This window comes from Antechinus flavipes, chromosome 3 (genome assembly GCF_016432865.1).
Source record: "Antechinus flavipes isolate AdamAnt ecotype Samford, QLD, Australia chromosome 3, AdamAnt_v2, whole genome shotgun sequence".
Taxonomy (NCBI): Eukaryota; Metazoa; Chordata; class Mammalia; order Dasyuromorphia; family Dasyuridae; genus Antechinus; species Antechinus flavipes.
The window spans coordinates 257,748,212-257,767,601 of record NC_067400.1 but is presented as its reverse complement, the minus strand read 5'-3'; the positions used below and the strand labels follow the sequence as shown (position 1 = coordinate 257,767,601).

Genomic DNA, 19,390 nt, shown 5'->3' with positions numbered 1-19,390 from the left:
GTGGTTATATTTTATTATAGACCCCCTCACTCCCCTACTCCCCACCCCCCCCCCCAAAAAAAAAAAAAAAAAAAACACCATCCAGGAGAATGTGGGGAAGGATTGTGTGGGGTTAGTAATCTTTTCTGTTTTTGTTTTTTAATGCACAAGATCACCATTTAAATAATTTAGTTTTGGTGATTATTTTTGAAATTTTATTGTAGGGTGGATGCATCACACTGTGGATCAGCTGGGAGACAAAGCTACCAAGGAAAGCTATGCTATTCAGTATCTCCAAAAATCTCTAGAGGCAGATCCTAACTCTGGCCAGTCCTGGTATTTCCTTGGAAGGTGAGTTTTGTAAAGCATTTTTCTTAATTCTACTTTGGGAATTTGAATTTAATTTTAAAATACTATATAATATGTAAAGCTAAAATTAGACTCATAATTAATCTGTTCACTTTTCCTGTAAAATAATTTGGAATAAAGTTTGATAGATTGAAAAAGTAAAATAAACACCTCCAATTTTCATATTTTTTCTTACAATATTACCTTTTGTTCTAATTGATCTTTTGTAATCTTTTTTCTTTTTATGTTTAATTTTGTTTCCTTGGCTTTTATTTCACTGTATTTGTCTTTGCGGACTTTTAAAAAAAATGACTGGATGTTAACTCTAATGACTAATAATCATTTTCATTTCTCTCTTAATCACCTATCTTTTGCCTTAGTTGTAGTTTTTCTTGGCATTTTATATTCTATTTAATGAGATGCTGATTTGATTTGGATGCCAAACAGGTACTTTTATGATACTGCTATATTAATATTATCTTAAATATCATTTTTCTGACATAAGGTGGGAACATATCTCTTACTTTAAAAGACACAACAGAAACTGTTTTTATTGTTGCCAGAGAGATCATCTAGTACAAGGTTCTTAACTTTTTTTATATTGAAATGAATGTTATCTCTTCATAGAATAATTTATTTTAATATATTTTAATTCACAAAATATATAGGATTACAAAGAAAATTACATAGAACAATAGTTGTCAGAATATTTTTTAAAACCAAGATTATGACTTGAGGTCAAGAATATCTTATGTAGTATGACTAACTTTTAAAAATCAAGAAATAGACATAGTAGTATGAAGGGATTTAGGAAAGAATGTTTGTATTCAACTGTAAGTTATTGAGTGATATCATGTAAAATTTCTACTTTGAATGGTAAATTTTTATTTAATAATGAGCCTTTTGATTGGATGAAAATTCTCCCTTATTGATACTCTCTAAATTGTTCTTCCCTTTAACAGCATTTCCATTTCTTAATAAATCCTTCTTCTCTTTTTCCTCTACCATTATTTCTAAGAAGAGACAGAAATCTGACTTGTTTTTATGGGTACAGAAAAATTCTTGCTTGAGAAAATATAAGTTGGTACCTTTTTTGTACATCTTTATTTGCTTAGAGAAAAGTTAAGTTACTTACCCAGAACTATACATCCTATATATGTATGTGTATATATATATATATATATCAGAAATTTTCCTGGCATTCATTCCATTTTCCTATGATGACTCATTGTAACAAAGAGTAGAAAAACAAGGGGGCAGGGGGCAATAATTCAGCAAAGCCAAGCACTACAGACAAATTTTAAATTACATGTAATATCCCACTCATTTGCCATATTTTTTCCTGGGGAGGGAGGAGGGATCAACCTTATTCATTAGAATTACAACAAACTTAGATTTGGGGGGTCACAGTATGATTTTTTTTTTTATCTTTCCATTTACATTATTGTTGTCACCATCTTTATTGTTTTCCTTTTCCTACATGTTTTCACTTTTTATCACTTCATATAAACATTATAGTCTTTCATTCATCATGTTTATAGCTCAGAAACAGTCCTTTGTTTTTGTGTGGAATAATTTGCTTTGCCATTCCCAAATAGACATCTGTTTTGTATTGGGTTGCTTGCTTTTGCAAAAAGGATACTGAAGACTTTGTAATATTAATTAGATCTCTTCTTATGTCTTCAAACTCCTTAAAGTGTATAGGTGGTACTGGGATTTTGAGGCCAAAGAGAACAGACATATATATTTTACACTGTTAGAATAATTTTTATTTTCTCTCCATAATGATTGCATTGTAAGTTACTTACGTAAATTAAGGTTCACAGTGGATTTCTACTTTACTGTTTTTCCCCAAAATTTAAACAAAAATAGCTTGCTGGTTCCAGTGTGCAAAAACCTTAGGCCTGAAGTCAAGAAGACCAGAGGTCACACCTTATCTCAGACACTTACTAGCTATGTTACCTTGGCCAAATGACTTTCAACACTGTGATGTGGGTGACAACAATAATGTTTACCTTCTAGGATTGTTAGGTGAAGCAAAAAAAAAAAATGTTTATTAAATACTTAGCACACAGTTGGTATTTTTTTTTTAAAAGATACTACCTCTTCTTTTATTATTCATAAGATTTACTCCAAACAACTCTTGATGTCTTGACCAAGTTGTTACATATTGAGATGAAAACTCAAGAGTTGTTTTGATTTGCATATCTCATTTATGATTAGTGACTTGATTCACTTTCAGTTATTAATAGTTTTTAGTACTTCTGAGAACTTTCTGAGGAATGGCTTTTGATTTTATGTACAGCATTTGTCAATTTTCTGTATGTTTTAAATACTTATAGACTCTTATTGGAGATATTTGATGCAAAGAGTTTTTTCCCCAATCACTATCTTTATCATTTATGGTTTAAACACATATACATATCCCCACACACAAATAAAGAAGAATTTTGAAAAAACATAATAATAAAAAAAAACCTTAATCTAAAATCTTGCATTAAATATAACCAAAAGATAGTAAAAATCTTTTCCATTGAATATATTTAGTCACTTTTATCATATAATTCTCCATTACTTTTCTAGAATGTTTAATGCATTTCTTAGCTTCTCTGGTGGTACATTAGTACCTGTCTTTCCATAAGGATAACACTATCAATAGATAATGGCAAGATGGACAGAGCTCTAGACTTGGACTCAGTAAGGCCTAAATTCAAATTTAGACTCTGAAACTTGCAAGTAACCAATCTCTGTTGTCTATTAAGGAAAAGTATTTCTCGGGATTGTTGTAAGAATCCAGTGAGATATATCTATAAAGTACTTAGTTATAGTAGACAGTCCATAAGTGCTAGCTATTACTATTAGTGTTTAAATAGATAATTTTGATTGTAAGAAAATGAAAATACTTAAGTAATGACCAAAAAATCAAAGTCTAGACTTCTTCTGTTATCTTTATGTCCTTCCAACCTGTGTTAAACATAGTAAATCTCAAAGATAAAGCAACTTAAGTTGTCTCCATAATCTAAGACATTAGGAACCTAAAAGAAGGCCAAATCTCTGAGAACTAATGAGTAACTCAGATTCATTCTCCCCTACAACCTACAAATGTTCTCACTCCTTGTACTTAGAAACTCATTTGCAACTCCCTTCTACCACCACCCACCAAATACTTCCTTTTAGTGCATAGAGATCCAAACCCCAAACTACACAAAAATTGTCTGAGGACTTTGCAGTCAACAAAATGCAAATATTCTCTTTTGCAAAAGATGTCTATAGGAGAATAGAAGAAGAGATAAATGGACGGCACTTATGTTTAGGTTTATAGTAGAGTTCAATCCTACAACCTCCTCCTAAAGCCTCTGAGGTCCAAACTCCAAATGATATAACTATCCAGGTAGCAGTAACAAGATATGGCAATTCTTCCTACTGCCAAACTAAGGAACATAGGAGATGGGACAGAATGTAGCGATATACCAAGTATAGCAAAAGGCTATGTGGTATTTCATTAACATTAAGTTAGAACCCCATATTTCAGGTGGGGCTTGTCTGTCTTCTCAAAAGTCACTTAGGACAAAGACTTTGGCTGGTGAACCATGAATTAGCCAGCATAGGAAGAAGGTAACATGCTTTGAGATCCAGTCTCCAAGGAAATAACCATTTGAAGGTAGAAGGTTAGAAAGTGAGCAATTGGAGAAAATTAATGGGAGAAAAGACAAAGTACCAAAGATCAGGAAAAAGAGACTCAAAGAACTTGAATGTAAACAAATAATGCAACACAGAAGATGTTAAAAGCAGAAAGAAATATGTCCTCTATTTCTATTAAATTAATCTGGACATCTATAATTAAATTCTGGAAAGTAAAGGAAAGTAATGCAACACCTAATGAGGCAGAAGACCTTATGAATTCTGTGGAACCAACATATGTTTTTCCTGAATAGTTTAACAAAGGTATAAAAATTGTCAGAGCAGAATTTATGGCCCACCTAACAAAAATGAAAAATTTTGAATGCGGCATTTCATCAAATAACTAAAAAAAAAAAAAAAAAAAAAGGAAGGAAGGGAGAAAAACCTGACAACTGATTAGGAATGCAAATACACAGAAACAGAAACAAGGACAATCTGGGAGAGAAAAAAAAAGCATCCAAAAGAAAACATGCATTGTATTCAAAATTCATTGATCTTGAAGATATGCTTGCTACAGATTATAGGTCTCTCTCAGAAGAACAACAAAAGTCAAAAAAAAAAAAAAAAAAAGTGAACCACCACAATGTGAAAAGCAGTACAAGAAAATTGCAGTCAATCTTTGAAACACAAAATAATACCAGTTGTAAGAATAAGAATGCATAGATCATCTCAAGAAAAAGCTTAAAGCTTCAGACATCAAGAAACTCAAGTGATTAAATTAAGCAGTTCCACTGAGAAACAACAAATTCTGCTACCAGCTGGGAAGAGAACTTTCAAATGAATCTACTTCATCAATGCATATTGCTAAGTTGTATGTGGTTTATAATCTTAGAAAGTTAATAATAAGTATTCTGTCTCCAGTTCAATTATTCACAAAGCTATTCTTTTTTTATTTGAAAAATTGTTTTACTTTTCCTTTGTCCTCCTCAAGTCATAGACTATTTGACAATTACATGTACTATTACAAATTTTAGCTTTAAAATTGTAATTGGAAATTGTGAATATCATTCATATAATCAGAAAATTTTCAGATAGGTAAGAAAATTGCATATGTTTTAAAATTAGAAGACCTGAAGTTTTGAGTAGCATGTCATTCCTTCACAGTTTTGTGAGTACCACTCTCTCCTGCTTGTCCTACCTTTTTAACTAACATTTTAAACATTGTTAGATTAAAAACATCAGAGTGGAGACATTTATTTTATTTTAAAACATCAGAATGAGAGACATTAATTTTATTCATGCAGAAACTTAATCTTTCTTCACTTGCTAAACTTAGGTTCTGTTCTGGACCCTTTTCTTCCTCTCTAGTATTTCACTAGTTTCCATGAATCTCATCAGTTTCCATGAATATAATTACATCTCTATCCTGACAGTTTTCAATCCACCTATCCCACCTTCGTGACTTCCAATTTCACTATATTTCTGACATATCTCAGATTGTATGTCCAATAGATATCTTAAACTTAACTTGTAAAAAGCTATAAATTCATTATCTTTTCTTTTAAAATGCTTCCCCTTCCTACCTTCCCTATTAATTTAGAGGGCAGTGTCCCTCAGTCACTAAACCTGATGTCATCCCAGACTTCTCACTATCTGAAGAACTTCTAAAATATACTCCTCCCTCCTTTCCTCCCTCCCTCCCCGCCCCTCTCTCCCTTTCTCTCTCTCCCCCCACCCCCCTTTCTCTCCTCTCTCCCCTTCTCTTCCCCTGTCCCTCTCTCCTCATCCTGTCTTTATTTTTTTGGTAGCCTTTGGGTCAGTTTGCCTGTTTCAAATTAAGTCTCTCACCAGTCCATCCTCTATTTAGCCACCAAAGTGGTTTTCTTAAAATACAAAATCCTGTTTGACATTCAAAACCTTTTATAATTTCCCAGTCCTCTTATACTTTACTCCTGCCATTTACTCTTCAATCTGGTAATGCTGGTCTACAATTAAAACAGCTATGCCCCATTTCTGGAATTATTTGCATCCTCATTTTATCTGCTGTTTTCTCTAGTTTAAGTACCAACTAAACTTATTCCATATTCTATAGAAAGTCTTAATTCTAGTATGTTCCCTCTTAATTATTGTTATTTTATTTGGATATATATTTTATTTATACTTATTGCTTATCTCTTCTCTCCTATTCTTACCTCTATCCTCCCATTTAGATAGTTCTTTGAAGGCAAGGATTGCCTTTTGCTTCTTTTGTTTTCCCTGTACTTATTTTTATAGGTGTTTAATAAATATTTATTGACTGAATCTTCTTTTACTCCTTTGCTCTAGCTGTGGATGATTATATTATCTGCTTCTCTCTTAAATTGTGTGTGTGTGTGTGTGTGTGTGTGTGTGTGTGTGTGTGTGTGTGTGTGTGTGTTTATTTATTTTTTTCTGAGGCGATTGGGTTAAGTAACTTGCCCAGGGTTAAGTGTCTGTATTAAGTGTCTGAAGACAAATTCCAACTCAAGTCCTCCTGACTTCAGGACTGGCACTCTATCTACTACACCACCTAGCTGCCTCTCTTAAATTCTTTATGTTGTACTCTTTAGTGCTAAGGTCATGTATCTATTTAGATTATACTGTTAAACTTGGTGTAAGGTTTAAGCTTAATTTCTCCCAGAATGGTTTCCAATTTTCGCAGTGGTTTTTATCATGGAAGTTCTTTCCCAAGTATTTAATTTTGTCCAGTTTTTTCCCCCCCTCAAATAAGTTTTGATATTATTTTATTGGTTTTTGTAAAATATCCCTTTGATATGTTTCAGTGTTAATAATACAGTATCAAGCAAACTAGCTTTCTTGGTATTTGACTTTTATTATGTTGGCATAGCCTATTGATAAGCACTGATTATTTTTCCAAACATTAAAGAGAACTATGTGATTGAATTTACATAAACATTGAATATGCTTGAAAGTTGGATTGATTCCCAATTATTTTATGCATCCATCATTATTTTTGTTGGAATTTCTTTTTATATTATTCACTTTAGGTATTTTGTTATCCTCATACAGAGGTAATTTTTTATTTTTATTGGTTTATTTTGTATCTTTGCTAAATATATACTTAAGTTTTGATTTCTGATTCTTTTTTAGTAAATTTAGTAAAAGTTAGATTCATTTTAAATAAACCAACCTGTCATCAGTAAACAGGGATCATTTTATCTCCTTTTAGCTTGAAATTTTTTTTTTCTTGCTGTTACTAGCATTTCTGGAGTTGTAGATCAATTTAGTAGCAGTGAGAATGGACACCAATGTTTTCATGTATTCATTGAGAAAGCTGCTAGTGTATCCCCATTGAATATTGTGTTTCTTTTTGGTTTTTGGAGTTCATATTATAATTTTCATATTAATAGTAGATTTTCCTCCATGTTTGTACTTTGTAGCAAAATTCACATTTCCCTTAATGGAAACAACACCCTCAAAAATTAGGGTATTTTATTTACCTTCCCCTCTCTTTTCTTCACAATTAATAAACATTTTAATGCCTTTCATTTCTCATTAGTAAAAATCGATCACATCTGGCTCATTATTTTTTGACTTTTTCTCTTTAATTCTAGCCTACCATTACAACTTGGCTAGATTGTTATATTACTCTCCTAACTTTTCTTGACTATGGCTAGAATCTAATTTACATGCAATTACCAGATTAGTCATCTTAAAGTAGAACTTTATTCTGCATCTCCTGCTGACCCCCCCCCCCCCCCCCCCCCCCCCCCGTGTTCCCCCCCTCTCCACTCCCTCCTCCAAGTTATCGGTCTGTCCCAGTCACCTATCAAGCAAAATACATGTTTCTTTCTGAAAATTCAAACCTTTTCAGGTATGACCTGCTCTTCTTTTCCCCCTCATTTTTCCCCTTAATCTTTCTTATGCATTAACAAAATTTGAATATTTTCTTTTTTGTAAGCAGACATCAGTTCTACCTTAGTAACTTGTAGATAGCAATTTATATCATTGAATATTCCTTAACTCCAATCTTTCCTTTCTAACTACCTGACAGTTTTCCCATTCACATATTTGAAACCTTAGAGAAATTACTTTTCTTACTCCTTTTTTGTTAGATTCTAATATATAGGAACACAAGACATGAATACATAATTTGGAAAGTTAGTTTATAAGAAAGTTATAAGGACTTTAAAAACTAAATAGAGGAATATATATTTTATTCTAATGGACATAATGACCTATAGACATCTATTTCATTTGGAAATGCCTGGGTACTACCTGTAATTATGGAAAAAATAAGTTTTGCAGCTGTGTGGAGAGTATAGTTGGAAAAGGAGAAATATTTGAAGCCAGAAGACCAATTTAGCTATCATTGTAACATTCTAAGAAGGTAATGAAGACTGCATTTTGTTACTAGCTATGTAAGTAAGTGAGAAGAAAGCAGATATAAGAGATGTAAGGAAAAGAATAGGACAAAATTTTGCAACTGATGGAAAATATGAGAAAGTATAATGTCAATAATAAGAATAATGCAAATAATAATTAGCAAAACTGGGAGACTAGAATATTTCATATTTCATATTATAGTTTAGAAGAGGAGTTCTGAGAGAAAGATGAATTCTGATATAGATTTTTACCTTTCTTTGAATCCCTAGCACTTTTTAAGCACAGTACCTCACATATGAGATACGCTTAATAAATTCTTTTTATCTTATTAGCTGATTGAAGTGTCCAAAGGATAGTGTACTGTATTGGAGCTCAAAATAGCAGGGCTGGAAATATAGATCTGTGTAATCATATGCATAGAAATGGTCAGTAAGCCCCTGGGAATTAATGGAATCATTACGTGTAAATAGATAAGAGACTATATCTCTATAATTGGTGAGTGTGATATGGACAGTGAATACAGACTGATTGGAAGTGAAAAAGGACAATACAAACTATTCACAAAAACCCAGAGAAGAGAAGATGAGAAAGAAGCATGATATTAAAGTGGTAGAATAGAGACTTGGTAAAGAATGTTAAAAAAGAAACCTTTTATAAATTTTTAAATGTTGGCCATTTATAAATGTTGTTTAGAGCATCTATAAATGTTGGTGTTGTACTTTTTGTCCAATTACCTACCAACACATTGACATACTATTTATACAAATGAACAACATTATTGATATTCCCATGAAAAAGTAAAGGAAAAGACAAAAGCATTTTGCCTCTAAATGGTGGAATGGTTTGCAAACTCTTTGGAATATGAAACTATGGAGTTGATAGTTTTTTTCGTTGTACATCCAAAGGCAATAATAAAAATCTTTTCATGGATACTTCATCATTTCTTCTTATAGTGCTCATGATGGGTATAATCAAAGGGACTACCATGAAGATAATCATAGCTTATGAGCCTACATCTGTTGGAGAGGATGAAAAGGTAGAAAAATAATTTGACAAAATATTTCAAAACAAGTGAAAAGTGCACTTTGATAGTCATGGATTTAAACGAGAAAGTTGAAACAAGGAAGAATAAAAGAAAAATGTTGTTGAATCAAATTTTTGAAATGAGAAAGGTCAAAACCTTGTTGACTCCATTAAAACTTCATGTTTTATATCATCAGTTTTTTTTCTTTTTTAAACAAATTAGAAGCCTGTACAGGTAACTGACTAATAACTTCCCCCAGCTATCCTCCCCAGCCTCATTCCCTCTCTCTTCTTTCTCCCCTCCCCTCCCGCCCCCCCAATGAAATTGATGGAAAATTGTGTAGTGAAGACCATAGGCTAGAACAAAAGTCAAAATAAACATCAAATTACAAGAAAAGATAATGACCCAAAGTTGATCCATCTAATTGGAAACCTTTCCACCTAATCTATTTAGATGAATAATCAGTACAGGAAAGAGTTAAAAGGCAAAGATTGCCTTTTAATCAAGCAAACCTTGATTATTATCATTTATTATGAAACTGTATAAAGCAATTACCACAATTAAGTGATTCAAAGAACTTAGGAATTAGATCAGTGAAGATTTGATCTCCTTGCCATATAGGGAAAAATTAAAATATAGAACAATACTTAGAATTTGAACTTAAAATTGTATATTATTATTCCCACTTCAAAGCAATGGGGGGAAAGTATTTAGAAAATTGAATACTAAAATATTTAGTAAACTTGATATTAGAATCAAGTGATCCTACATATCCCATAAAATATTCAGAATTATAAAGACTTAAAGAGGACTATAGATAGTGTCTGTCTGTCTGTCTGTCTCTCTCTATCTATCTGTATCTGTCTGTGTTTAAATAGGACACATGTGTTAGTGTCCTGTTAGTTATTTTGTACAGCAGTGGAACATTGGGATTCAATTCCAGTTTCTCATACATATTTGAAGAAATTTATATCACAGTTAAGACTCAGTTGGGAAGACCAGCTAGATGGATTAAAGAAATCTGTTCTATTATACGATTTTGAAAGCAATGATAGATCATTTTTCAAGTTACTCCAGAAGGGGATGAAAGTTATTTAAATGAATCTGATCTCAACTAATGGGTGTTACGCAGATCTCATTCCATCGACATCTTAATCTGTTGTGACTTGGATATGACTTTTCAATAAAATCTACACATCTTCCCCTACCCGTTAAGTTTGGCGATCTTGCTCTGCTTTAATTGACAACAAGATAGTTCATCAATTATCTCTTGATCAATATGTGACAAGCACTGTTTTAGAAATTATCTTCTTCTTTTTAGTATTATCTATCTGTAGTGATATTATTTATGCCTCTTCTGTGTAATTGCTTCCTAGTAAGATTTTGTAGCCAGCTCATGTTTAAGATATCTCTCCCTTTGACCTGTGGTGTGATCTGAAGCTAAGTCTTAGAAATCATCATTTGCCACAAATTATTAACAAGATGGGCTTTTTTCACCCAGTGAAAAGATCAGTATTATCATAAATCACGGTGTGATTTCCCAAAGTCTATTTCATTGTGGATACATTGTATAAGTTGATCATAAAGTCTGCACAATAAACATTTCTTATTCTACTTTGGTTTTCTTCCAATGGGTTTAGTTCTTATAATGATTCTGCAATAATGATTCTGAGCTTGATGGAATCCTAGGACCAAGTGATAAAGGGGATATCTTTGCAAAAATCTATGATTAAAAAAGTTAGGTAAGCTGATAATGTGAAAGCAAGAGAATAAGAGTAGACATCTCAAGTGCTACCTTGGTACTCATAAAATGGGGGGGGGGGGAGAAATCTAAGAAATCCCACATTGGAAAGGTACTATACATATGAAAACTTTTTGATCAGAATTAAAAAGTTATTTTAGTTTAAATTGTTTCCTCCACTGATGGAAGTGAATATAGATCCACTGAAAATAATGTTTCATCATGCATGGTAGGTTATCTTAAAAATTCGAAGGCAAGTCCATTTTCAAATTTTTCATTTTTATGATTTTATAATTCATGATTTAAATTTTATAGGATTTTCTTTTAACTCAAAAAAATACTTCCTAGAATCTTTTGTTACCTAAAAATTAAAAACTTCTTTTTAGTTTTTTTTTTCCCTGGGGAACCACATTATACATTTATAACTTGCCTTGTTTAGACCAACATTATCTGTGTCATTTCTTTTTGTTTATACAGGTTAATTGTTTTGTCTTCTTTCTTACGGAATATTGTGGTGTTACAGTATTTAGGCTTTGTCAATTTCTAAATGCAATATATTCAACTCATGCATTGTTTAAAGAAAGACTATACTGTATTTTTTACTCAAGCTAAATGTAATGTTGAAATATTAATAAAAATACATCTTATGGAAATTTAAATGTTGTTTTATACTTCAGTAACATAAAACACCTCCTTAGAATAGTAGAAGAATTTTACGTTATAGTAATAAAGTATTCTTGATTTTTTTCCCCCTTCCTCCCATCCCTCTCAGGTGCTATTCAAGTATTGGAAAAGTTCAGGATGCCTTTATATCTTATAGGCAGTCAATTGATAAATCAGAAGCAAGTGCAGATACGTGGTGTTCAATAGGGTAAGACATTGTATAAGATAAGTAATATTATAATTCTGTATATATTTAAACAAAGATCTTTTCATCTTTTACCACATGCTGTATATCTTTTTGGGCTTAATCCTCTCTTGTGATATTTAATCCTTTCTTCTCTATTTCTTTTTTTCTTGTTTCTTGTTTTTTGTTTTTTGTTTTTCTTTTTAAATAGTGTGCTATACCAACAGCAAAATCAGCCTATGGATGCTTTACAGGCTTATATATGTGCTGTACAATTGGACCATGGCCATGCTGCAGCCTGGATGGACCTAGGCACTCTGTATGAGTCCTGTAACCAGCCTCAGGATGCCATTAAATGCTACTTAAATGCAACTAGGAGCAAAAATTGTAGTAATACCTCTGCACTTGCAGCACGGATTAAGTATTTACAGGTAAAATTTAAATAGCATTTACAAAGAGATATTTTTGCCCATGACACAGCAGGCAGGAAGAGGGTGGATGGCTGGCAAGTTTGTCTAGTTGTGTCATGGTGTTTATGATCTGTTTCCATATTTTGTATACATATCATAGCTTGCAGTATTATTTTATTTTTCATTTTAAGTGAGATATAAAGTATTTCTAATATGCTCTTTTGCACATTTACTCAGTTGATGCATATTGATTTACATAACTTTTTTTTCTATGTATTGTCTACATTTTTAAGTTTCCATAGCATTTTAGAGAAAGAACACAAACACTGTCTTTCACTCTTGCTTGAAGTTTCATAAGATAATAATTATGAGAGCTCAACTTTGTTCTGATTCTCACAAAGGTTTATATTCTGGTTACCCTCTTTATCCTTAGCATCTTTCTAAAACCCCAAATTTAGAATCTATTTTCTTTAAAACATAATTAGCTACAGCATTTAGGAAGATTTAGTGGACTTGCTCTTACTAAAGTAGGCTTGTGTTAAATTTGCTTTTTACATAATTTTTCCTAGGCTCAGTTGTGTAACCTTCCACAAGGTAGTCTACAGAATAAAACTAAATTACTTCCTAGTATTGAGGAGGCATGGAGCCTACCAATTCCCGCAGAGCTTACCTCCAGGCAGGGTGCCATGAACACAGCACAGCAGGTGAGAAGTTGGGTTATATTCTGCAGGTGCCCAGCTTGAAGGGTTATTTCAATCTTTAGTGGTCAAGCTTATTTTACTAAGCGCAGGACTGGCTTTCTTGATAATAAAAAAGCCTTTTGATTTAATTACAAAGGGATTCTAGATCAAGGTAATACTCCCTATAATGTGGGAGAAATTTGGGGTACCAATTTAGAACCTTTGTGGATTTTCATGATTTTGAGAGAGATTTCTCAAATAGAAATGCTGCAGTGATTATATTATTTAAAAAAAAAATTAAATCCCAAGGAAGGTACACATTCCTCCACTGATAATTCATTTGATTTTGATTTTTCAATCATTGTAATCAGCTATGTCCACATAGCTTTGAAAATTATGCAGCTTATAAAAGTTTTTAATTTGAAGGAAAGAATTAAGAGTATATAGAACCATATTTTTGTCTTCCTTCTGTGATTCTTAGGCTTGTAAACCTCATCATCCAAATACTGAACCTGTATTAGGCCTCAGTCAAACACCAATTTCACAGCAATCCTTGCCACTACACATGATTCCTTCTAGCCAAGTAGATGACCTGTCCAGTCCTGCCAAGAGGAAAAGAACATCTAGTCCAACAAAGGTATATATTCTAGAGAACTAGAAAACCCCAATCCAAAAACAGGCCCAAAATGCACGAAGATTTTGAAATTGCAACATCAAATGTTCTAGTTTTTATACTTGTGGACATCAGGGAGTGAAAGGTTTGAGTTTCTCTGATAATTATACATTTTTAACACTGTATTTCATCATGAAATCCTAGCATCATAATAAATAAAGCTAGAAATCAGATTACATGCATCAGGCCATTTTATTCATTTCCCTGCTGCTAAAATTTTAAAACGCTTTTCACCATCACTTTCCAATAGTACTGAAGTAAAAAAAAAAAATGTTGGGTCTAAATGACAGCATGCTTTTTAAAAAAGGAATCATTTGCTTTATAATTTGAGGGTGGGGGGTGTGAAGGGTGGGTTTAAAGAGTCAATATGTTTATATATACTATTAATGATTTCCCCTCTCCCAAGTTTAGTATTAACTTCTCAAATTATTTATCATTTAATGTTACTTTTGAAAGAATTTAGTATTTTAAAATTATTTCATAGATAAAACTGCAGTATTTTATTCCTATTCATTGTCATTTATTCCCCATTAGTTACTGTTTTATGGGCTAACTGCCATTTACTTAAACTTTTTAACATTTTAACATGTTTTCTTCAGAATACTTCCAATACCTGGAGTAGTGGCCATACAGTGTCACATCCTCCAGCACAACAACAAGTTCATTCATGGTGCTTGACACCACAGAAATTACAGGTATGTATACCAGAAAAAGAGTGTTTTAAGTTTAGAAGATTATTGTTTTGTTTTAGGTTATCCAAAAATTATATTACTGGAAACTATCCTTCCCTTGAAAGTAAATCCAGTTTCAGTGATTCATCATGTATCTCGAATGCCAATAAGATTTAACTGAAACAACTTTGGGTGTGGTATCAGAAGGCCTGAGTTTGAGACTGGACTGACAGTTATTAACTTCATGACCTTGGGAAAGTTTTTTTCCGCTTCCTTAAGTCTGTTTTCTCAGCTGTAAATGTGATAACCTACCTTCGACATTTGCCACAATGATTAAATTAAATAAGATACATAAAGTATATCATAAGTATTATAACTTTTGCTATTACAGTAAAAATTGGAATGTTTACATGTTTTATGTCCATATCATCTTTGTATTTTTGGCTTATCTTGGTAGAAAATGAGGGTAGACATAGGCAGAATCAAGTTCCTAGTATATAATACAGATACTGCGAAAATATAGAAACATTATCTAATTTTACATTAATTGAATTACAGGAGATTATCTCTTGTAGTTAGTCGACATAAGACAAAAGTTTTGAATTCTTTGTGCTTGATATGTTGACTCCAACAGGGCTTTTTCTCACTTTACTTTTATGATAATAGCAAAACCTAGAGTCATTGCTAAAGGGAATGAGAATAGACATATAAGTCATTATTATACAACACTAAACTGATGTGCTTGATATACATTTTATCATTATAGTTTAAGTATACTGTAACTCTAAAAGCCCAGTGTGTCTGAAATGTGACGAGAAAAAAAGGATAAGTAAACTGCTTTTAAGAAAGTACTGCTTTTTAGATGTTACATTACAACTAAGCATATGCTATTTAAATTGAGATATATCTAGTGATTAAGAGAGAAAATATGCAAGATTTTAATTGTTTTCAAATAAACTGGAAAATTTTAAAAAGAATTTTGTTAGATTCATCTTGAAATTTTTTATATCAATTTTTGCATTAATTTAGAAAATCATTTGGAAGAATCTTGGGATGAAATTTGTGATTTTGGGGGAGATTTTTTGGTAATGGAAAATTAGTACCGTGACCTGTCCCTTTTTAAAACTTGAAGTGCAAGTGAAGGGATGTGGGGGTAAATAATAGTTTTCATTACATCTTGCCCTTACTCATCTCCTAGTAGCAGCTGCCCTTGCTGGACAACTAAAAGCTACCAGACACATTCAAAGGATTACCTGTAAATTTTCTTACCTGAAAATGAGGGATGAGAATAGATTATCTCAAAGATCTCCCAACTCTCAATCTAGATTCTTGTAGAAAATAGGTACATACAGTGAATAAATAGTCTCATTTATCTTATCAAAGCCTATAAAAAAGGTTAAATGAATAAAATCATGTGGGGGCTTTCAGGATAGCTAGTATAAAACATTTAAAAATAAGAGAATATTTTATATTGTTTAGAATTTTTAGATCATCAATATCTATGGACAGAATAGTCCATTTGCATTATTTGTGAGTAAAAGGAAATGGTAGATTTTAACATGTAACCATAATGTGTGATTACTGCTTTCTTCAAATGGTTAAATCTAGTAATATTTTTAATAAATAATAGAATTGTAGAGTTGGAAGAATTTTAGAAGATGCACATAGTTTGTACCCTCATCTCACAGTTAAAGAAGCTGAGGTCAGGAGATTATATAACTTTACCACAATTCAAACATTAAATTTATAGCAGTGGTTAAATTGGAAGCCAAGGAGAACCACACGTCATGCAGTTTTAATATTTTGAATGGCTGGATGTTCTCTGGCTTTTTATTCTACATATCAGTGTGATAATCATTTTATATTAGGTACACGTGAATTTTAACTTTTGGTTTCTCTTTTCTGTTTGCCCTTTTTTAGCACTTGGAACAGCTTCGTGCAAATAGAAATAATTTAAATCCAGCACAGAAACTAATGCTGGAACAACTGGAGAGTCAGTTTGTTTTGATGCAACAACATCAGCAGGTATGTATTAAAAAGTGATTCCTTAGGATTTATAAAATAGGCTTTTTCATTTTTTAAAGTTGGAAATGATCTTAAATGCTGTTTCATGTCCACTTAAATGCTGTCTGAACCACATTATGTACTTTATAGCATTAGAAATATTTGTCCTGTATCATTTATATTTTTTAGCATCACTTTCCTCTTCCTAACCCTTTACCCCAACATCTGACATTCTTAATTTTACTTTTTTAGTTAAAGTATAATCAAGTGGTAGAAGGAAAGACAATTGAACGCTACTGATAAAGATACTTTTAACATTTCTATGGCTTTGATAATTATCTGATTGCTCCTTTTTTTTTTTTTTTTTTTTTTTAATTACCGGAGGAAAACACCTTTTTTCCTCCTAGTTCTCTAATCAATAAAATATTCAACATATAAGAAAGACCTTTGATCTGTTGTACTAGAAAGCTTGATTTTTTAAAAAATTGTTTCTTATAATTTTGTGCATGTTTTTAGCTCAAACAGATAAACATTATAATAGATTCATCATATCTTGACTATATATTAATACCATATACTCTTTTCTTTTGAATCACATTAGTAATTATCTTTTTTACCTTTTGCTTATAGATGAGACAAACAGGAGTTGCACAGGTACGAGCTACTGGAATTCCCAATGGGCCAACTGCTGACTCATCACTGCCTACAAACTCTGTCTCTGGTCAGCAACCACAAGTTGCTCTAACCAGAGTGCCTAATGTCACTCAGCCTGGAATCCGTCCAGCCTGCCCAGGACAGCCTTTGGCAAATGGACCTTTTCCAGCAGGCCCAGTTCCCTGCAGTACAGCAAGAACGCTGGGTAGTACAGACACTATTTTGATAGGCAATAATCACATAACAGGAAGTGGAAGTAATGGAAACGTGCCTTACCTGCAGCGAAACGCACTCACTCTACCTCATAACCGCACAAACCTGACCAGCAGCGCAGAGGAGCCGTGGAAAAACCAACTCTCTAACTCCACTCAGGTAATAGAATAACAACTGAATTATTGACTTTCTAAAAGTAACAATTTACTTGTAATTTCTCATATTATCAAGCTTTGGGAGCAACAGGAAGCCTGGCGAGTGAATGGTTCAGCTTAGAAAAACTTGTTTTTAAAGTTAAGGTTGACTTGAAAAACCTTCACTGCCATTTTATAAAAATATTTTAGAGTTATACTACACATGTTCAGTGCAAGTTCAACCTTGCCTGGTTTGTCAGAACATTTGCATTATTTTTTAATATTTCTTTAAAATTTTTCTTTAATATATTTATTGATTTGTATTATGTCATCTTCATTTCCCAGTATCTTTGTTCCCTTCCAGGGACCCCTGTCCTATTGCAAACATTGGAAAAAAAGGGGGGGAAATTGTATTACAGAAAAATAAACACCTTAGCCTTAGCTATCACACCCTTATAGTCTCCTACCTCTTCAAAGAAGGTTGGGAAGTGCATTTTCATTTCTTTTCTTTTTGGGCCAAATTTAGCTATTTCAGTTTCATAGCATTTAGTGTTGTTCTTTCCACTTACATTTATATCGTCATAGTGTATATTATTTTTCTGATTCTAATTACTTTGCCACCAGTTATTAAAAGTCTTCCCAATGTTATGTTCTTATTCATTGTTATGGGGCGCTGATTTTATTATTTTAGCCACAGTTTGGTTAGCCTTTCATTAATTGATAAGTATTAACTTTTTGCTTTCAATTTTAGTTCGCTATATAAAATTTGCTTCTATAAATATTTTGGTATGTATGGGGCTTTTATTTTTTATCGTTGATTTTCTTGGGGACAAAGAGATGGGGATATACTTGCCAGTGAGATATTGGAGGGCAATGTAAATGGCTATGGAAATTTTAGTCACTTTATTAGTATAATTCCAAATTGCTTTCCAAAGTATTTAATCAAACCAACAGGATTTTTGTAAGATGACTTAAAAAGATTTCTTGGCATTTTGGGTTCTAGCATTCTGTATTATTGGGGTGTAGAGAAATTAACTTCTCAAGTTGAAAGAGGATGTGATTTAATTGGCAACATAAAATCCTCACTCAAATCATTATAAATGAAGCCTAATAGGGTTTAGTTTTTGAGGCCAAGTGCCATTGTTTCCCAAAGTGATTCAGGGAAACTACACTAGCAATTACTTGCCAACATAGTCATTCTGTTAGCACACTGAATCTCTTGAGAGACAGAAGTGAAGTAATTTTAGTAATTTTAGTTGTCCAAGTTATGACATTGCCTAAGGCAGTACTCAACTAAAGTAGAACGATACCCAAATTAAAGATTTGGATATGTAGGAAGTTATAGTATAATAATATAGTAATAATAGCTGGCTTCCTAAAATGCATTCGTGGTACCCATCTTAGTCATATTTTAAATTTGTGACATTTCTGATATTTATTTACTCAGAGAAATATTAACAGCCATTGTTTCACTTAAGTGTCCGAATATAGTTGTACATGTAATTACGGACTTTAAATTTAGTGGCAATATGAGTTTTAGTAGCTTACGAAATATTTTGTTTTTTGAGACATTTTATCTTACCTACTAGAAGTCTATGAAGTTTTCACTGCCCTTTGAACTGAAAACCTGATCATTGTTTTGATCATTCTTTTTTCCTAAGTTACTGAATAAATTTAGACCTTTGTTAATCAAGGGAAGATTAGTTACTGTTTGGTTTGTATAAAAGACCTTTTTATTTTTACCTCATTAAAGACTTTTAATTCTCTTAGAAAAATAAGGTTATCAAGCAGTCCCCATTAAGGTATGGTTTAGCCTTGAAATAAAAACTAAACCGGAGATATAATTTCAATTTCATTGAGCTAGAAATTTAATAATGTCGATTACGGACAAAGTGAATAGTTTTTATGTCAAATAGTTAAAAGACCTAGTTTTTATAATCATAAATCTGGTGAAAAAGGAGAAGGAAAAATGAATTTTTAGAAGTAATTATTTTTAATTTTTATGGGGGGGAGCGTGTAATAGGTA

The 19,390-nt window shown here is 32.2% G+C and overlaps 1 protein-coding gene across 4 annotated transcripts in view; it reads left to right on the top strand.

The window, feature by feature from the left end:
- KDM6A (lysine demethylase 6A) overlaps positions 1-19,390 on the top strand; it is a 238,885-nt gene that overhangs the window by 175,448 nt on the left and 44,047 nt on the right. Inside the window, exons 10-17 of one of the 4 annotated variants that reach the window (XM_051984984.1) lie at positions 204-330; positions 11,851-11,949; positions 12,137-12,356; positions 12,905-13,039; positions 13,497-13,652; positions 14,288-14,383; positions 16,280-16,384; positions 16,994-17,389. In XM_051984984.1, the coding sequence (XP_051840944.1) occupies positions 204-330; positions 11,851-11,949; positions 12,137-12,356; positions 12,905-13,039; positions 13,497-13,652; positions 14,288-14,383; positions 16,280-16,384; positions 16,994-17,389 (1,334 nt within the window). The remainder of the gene's footprint in view (positions 1-203; positions 331-11,850; positions 11,950-12,136; positions 12,357-12,904; positions 13,040-13,496; positions 13,653-14,287; positions 14,384-16,279; positions 16,385-16,993; positions 17,390-19,390) is intronic. The other 3 variants (XM_051984985.1, XM_051984982.1, XM_051984983.1) reach the window with 3 other exon arrangements.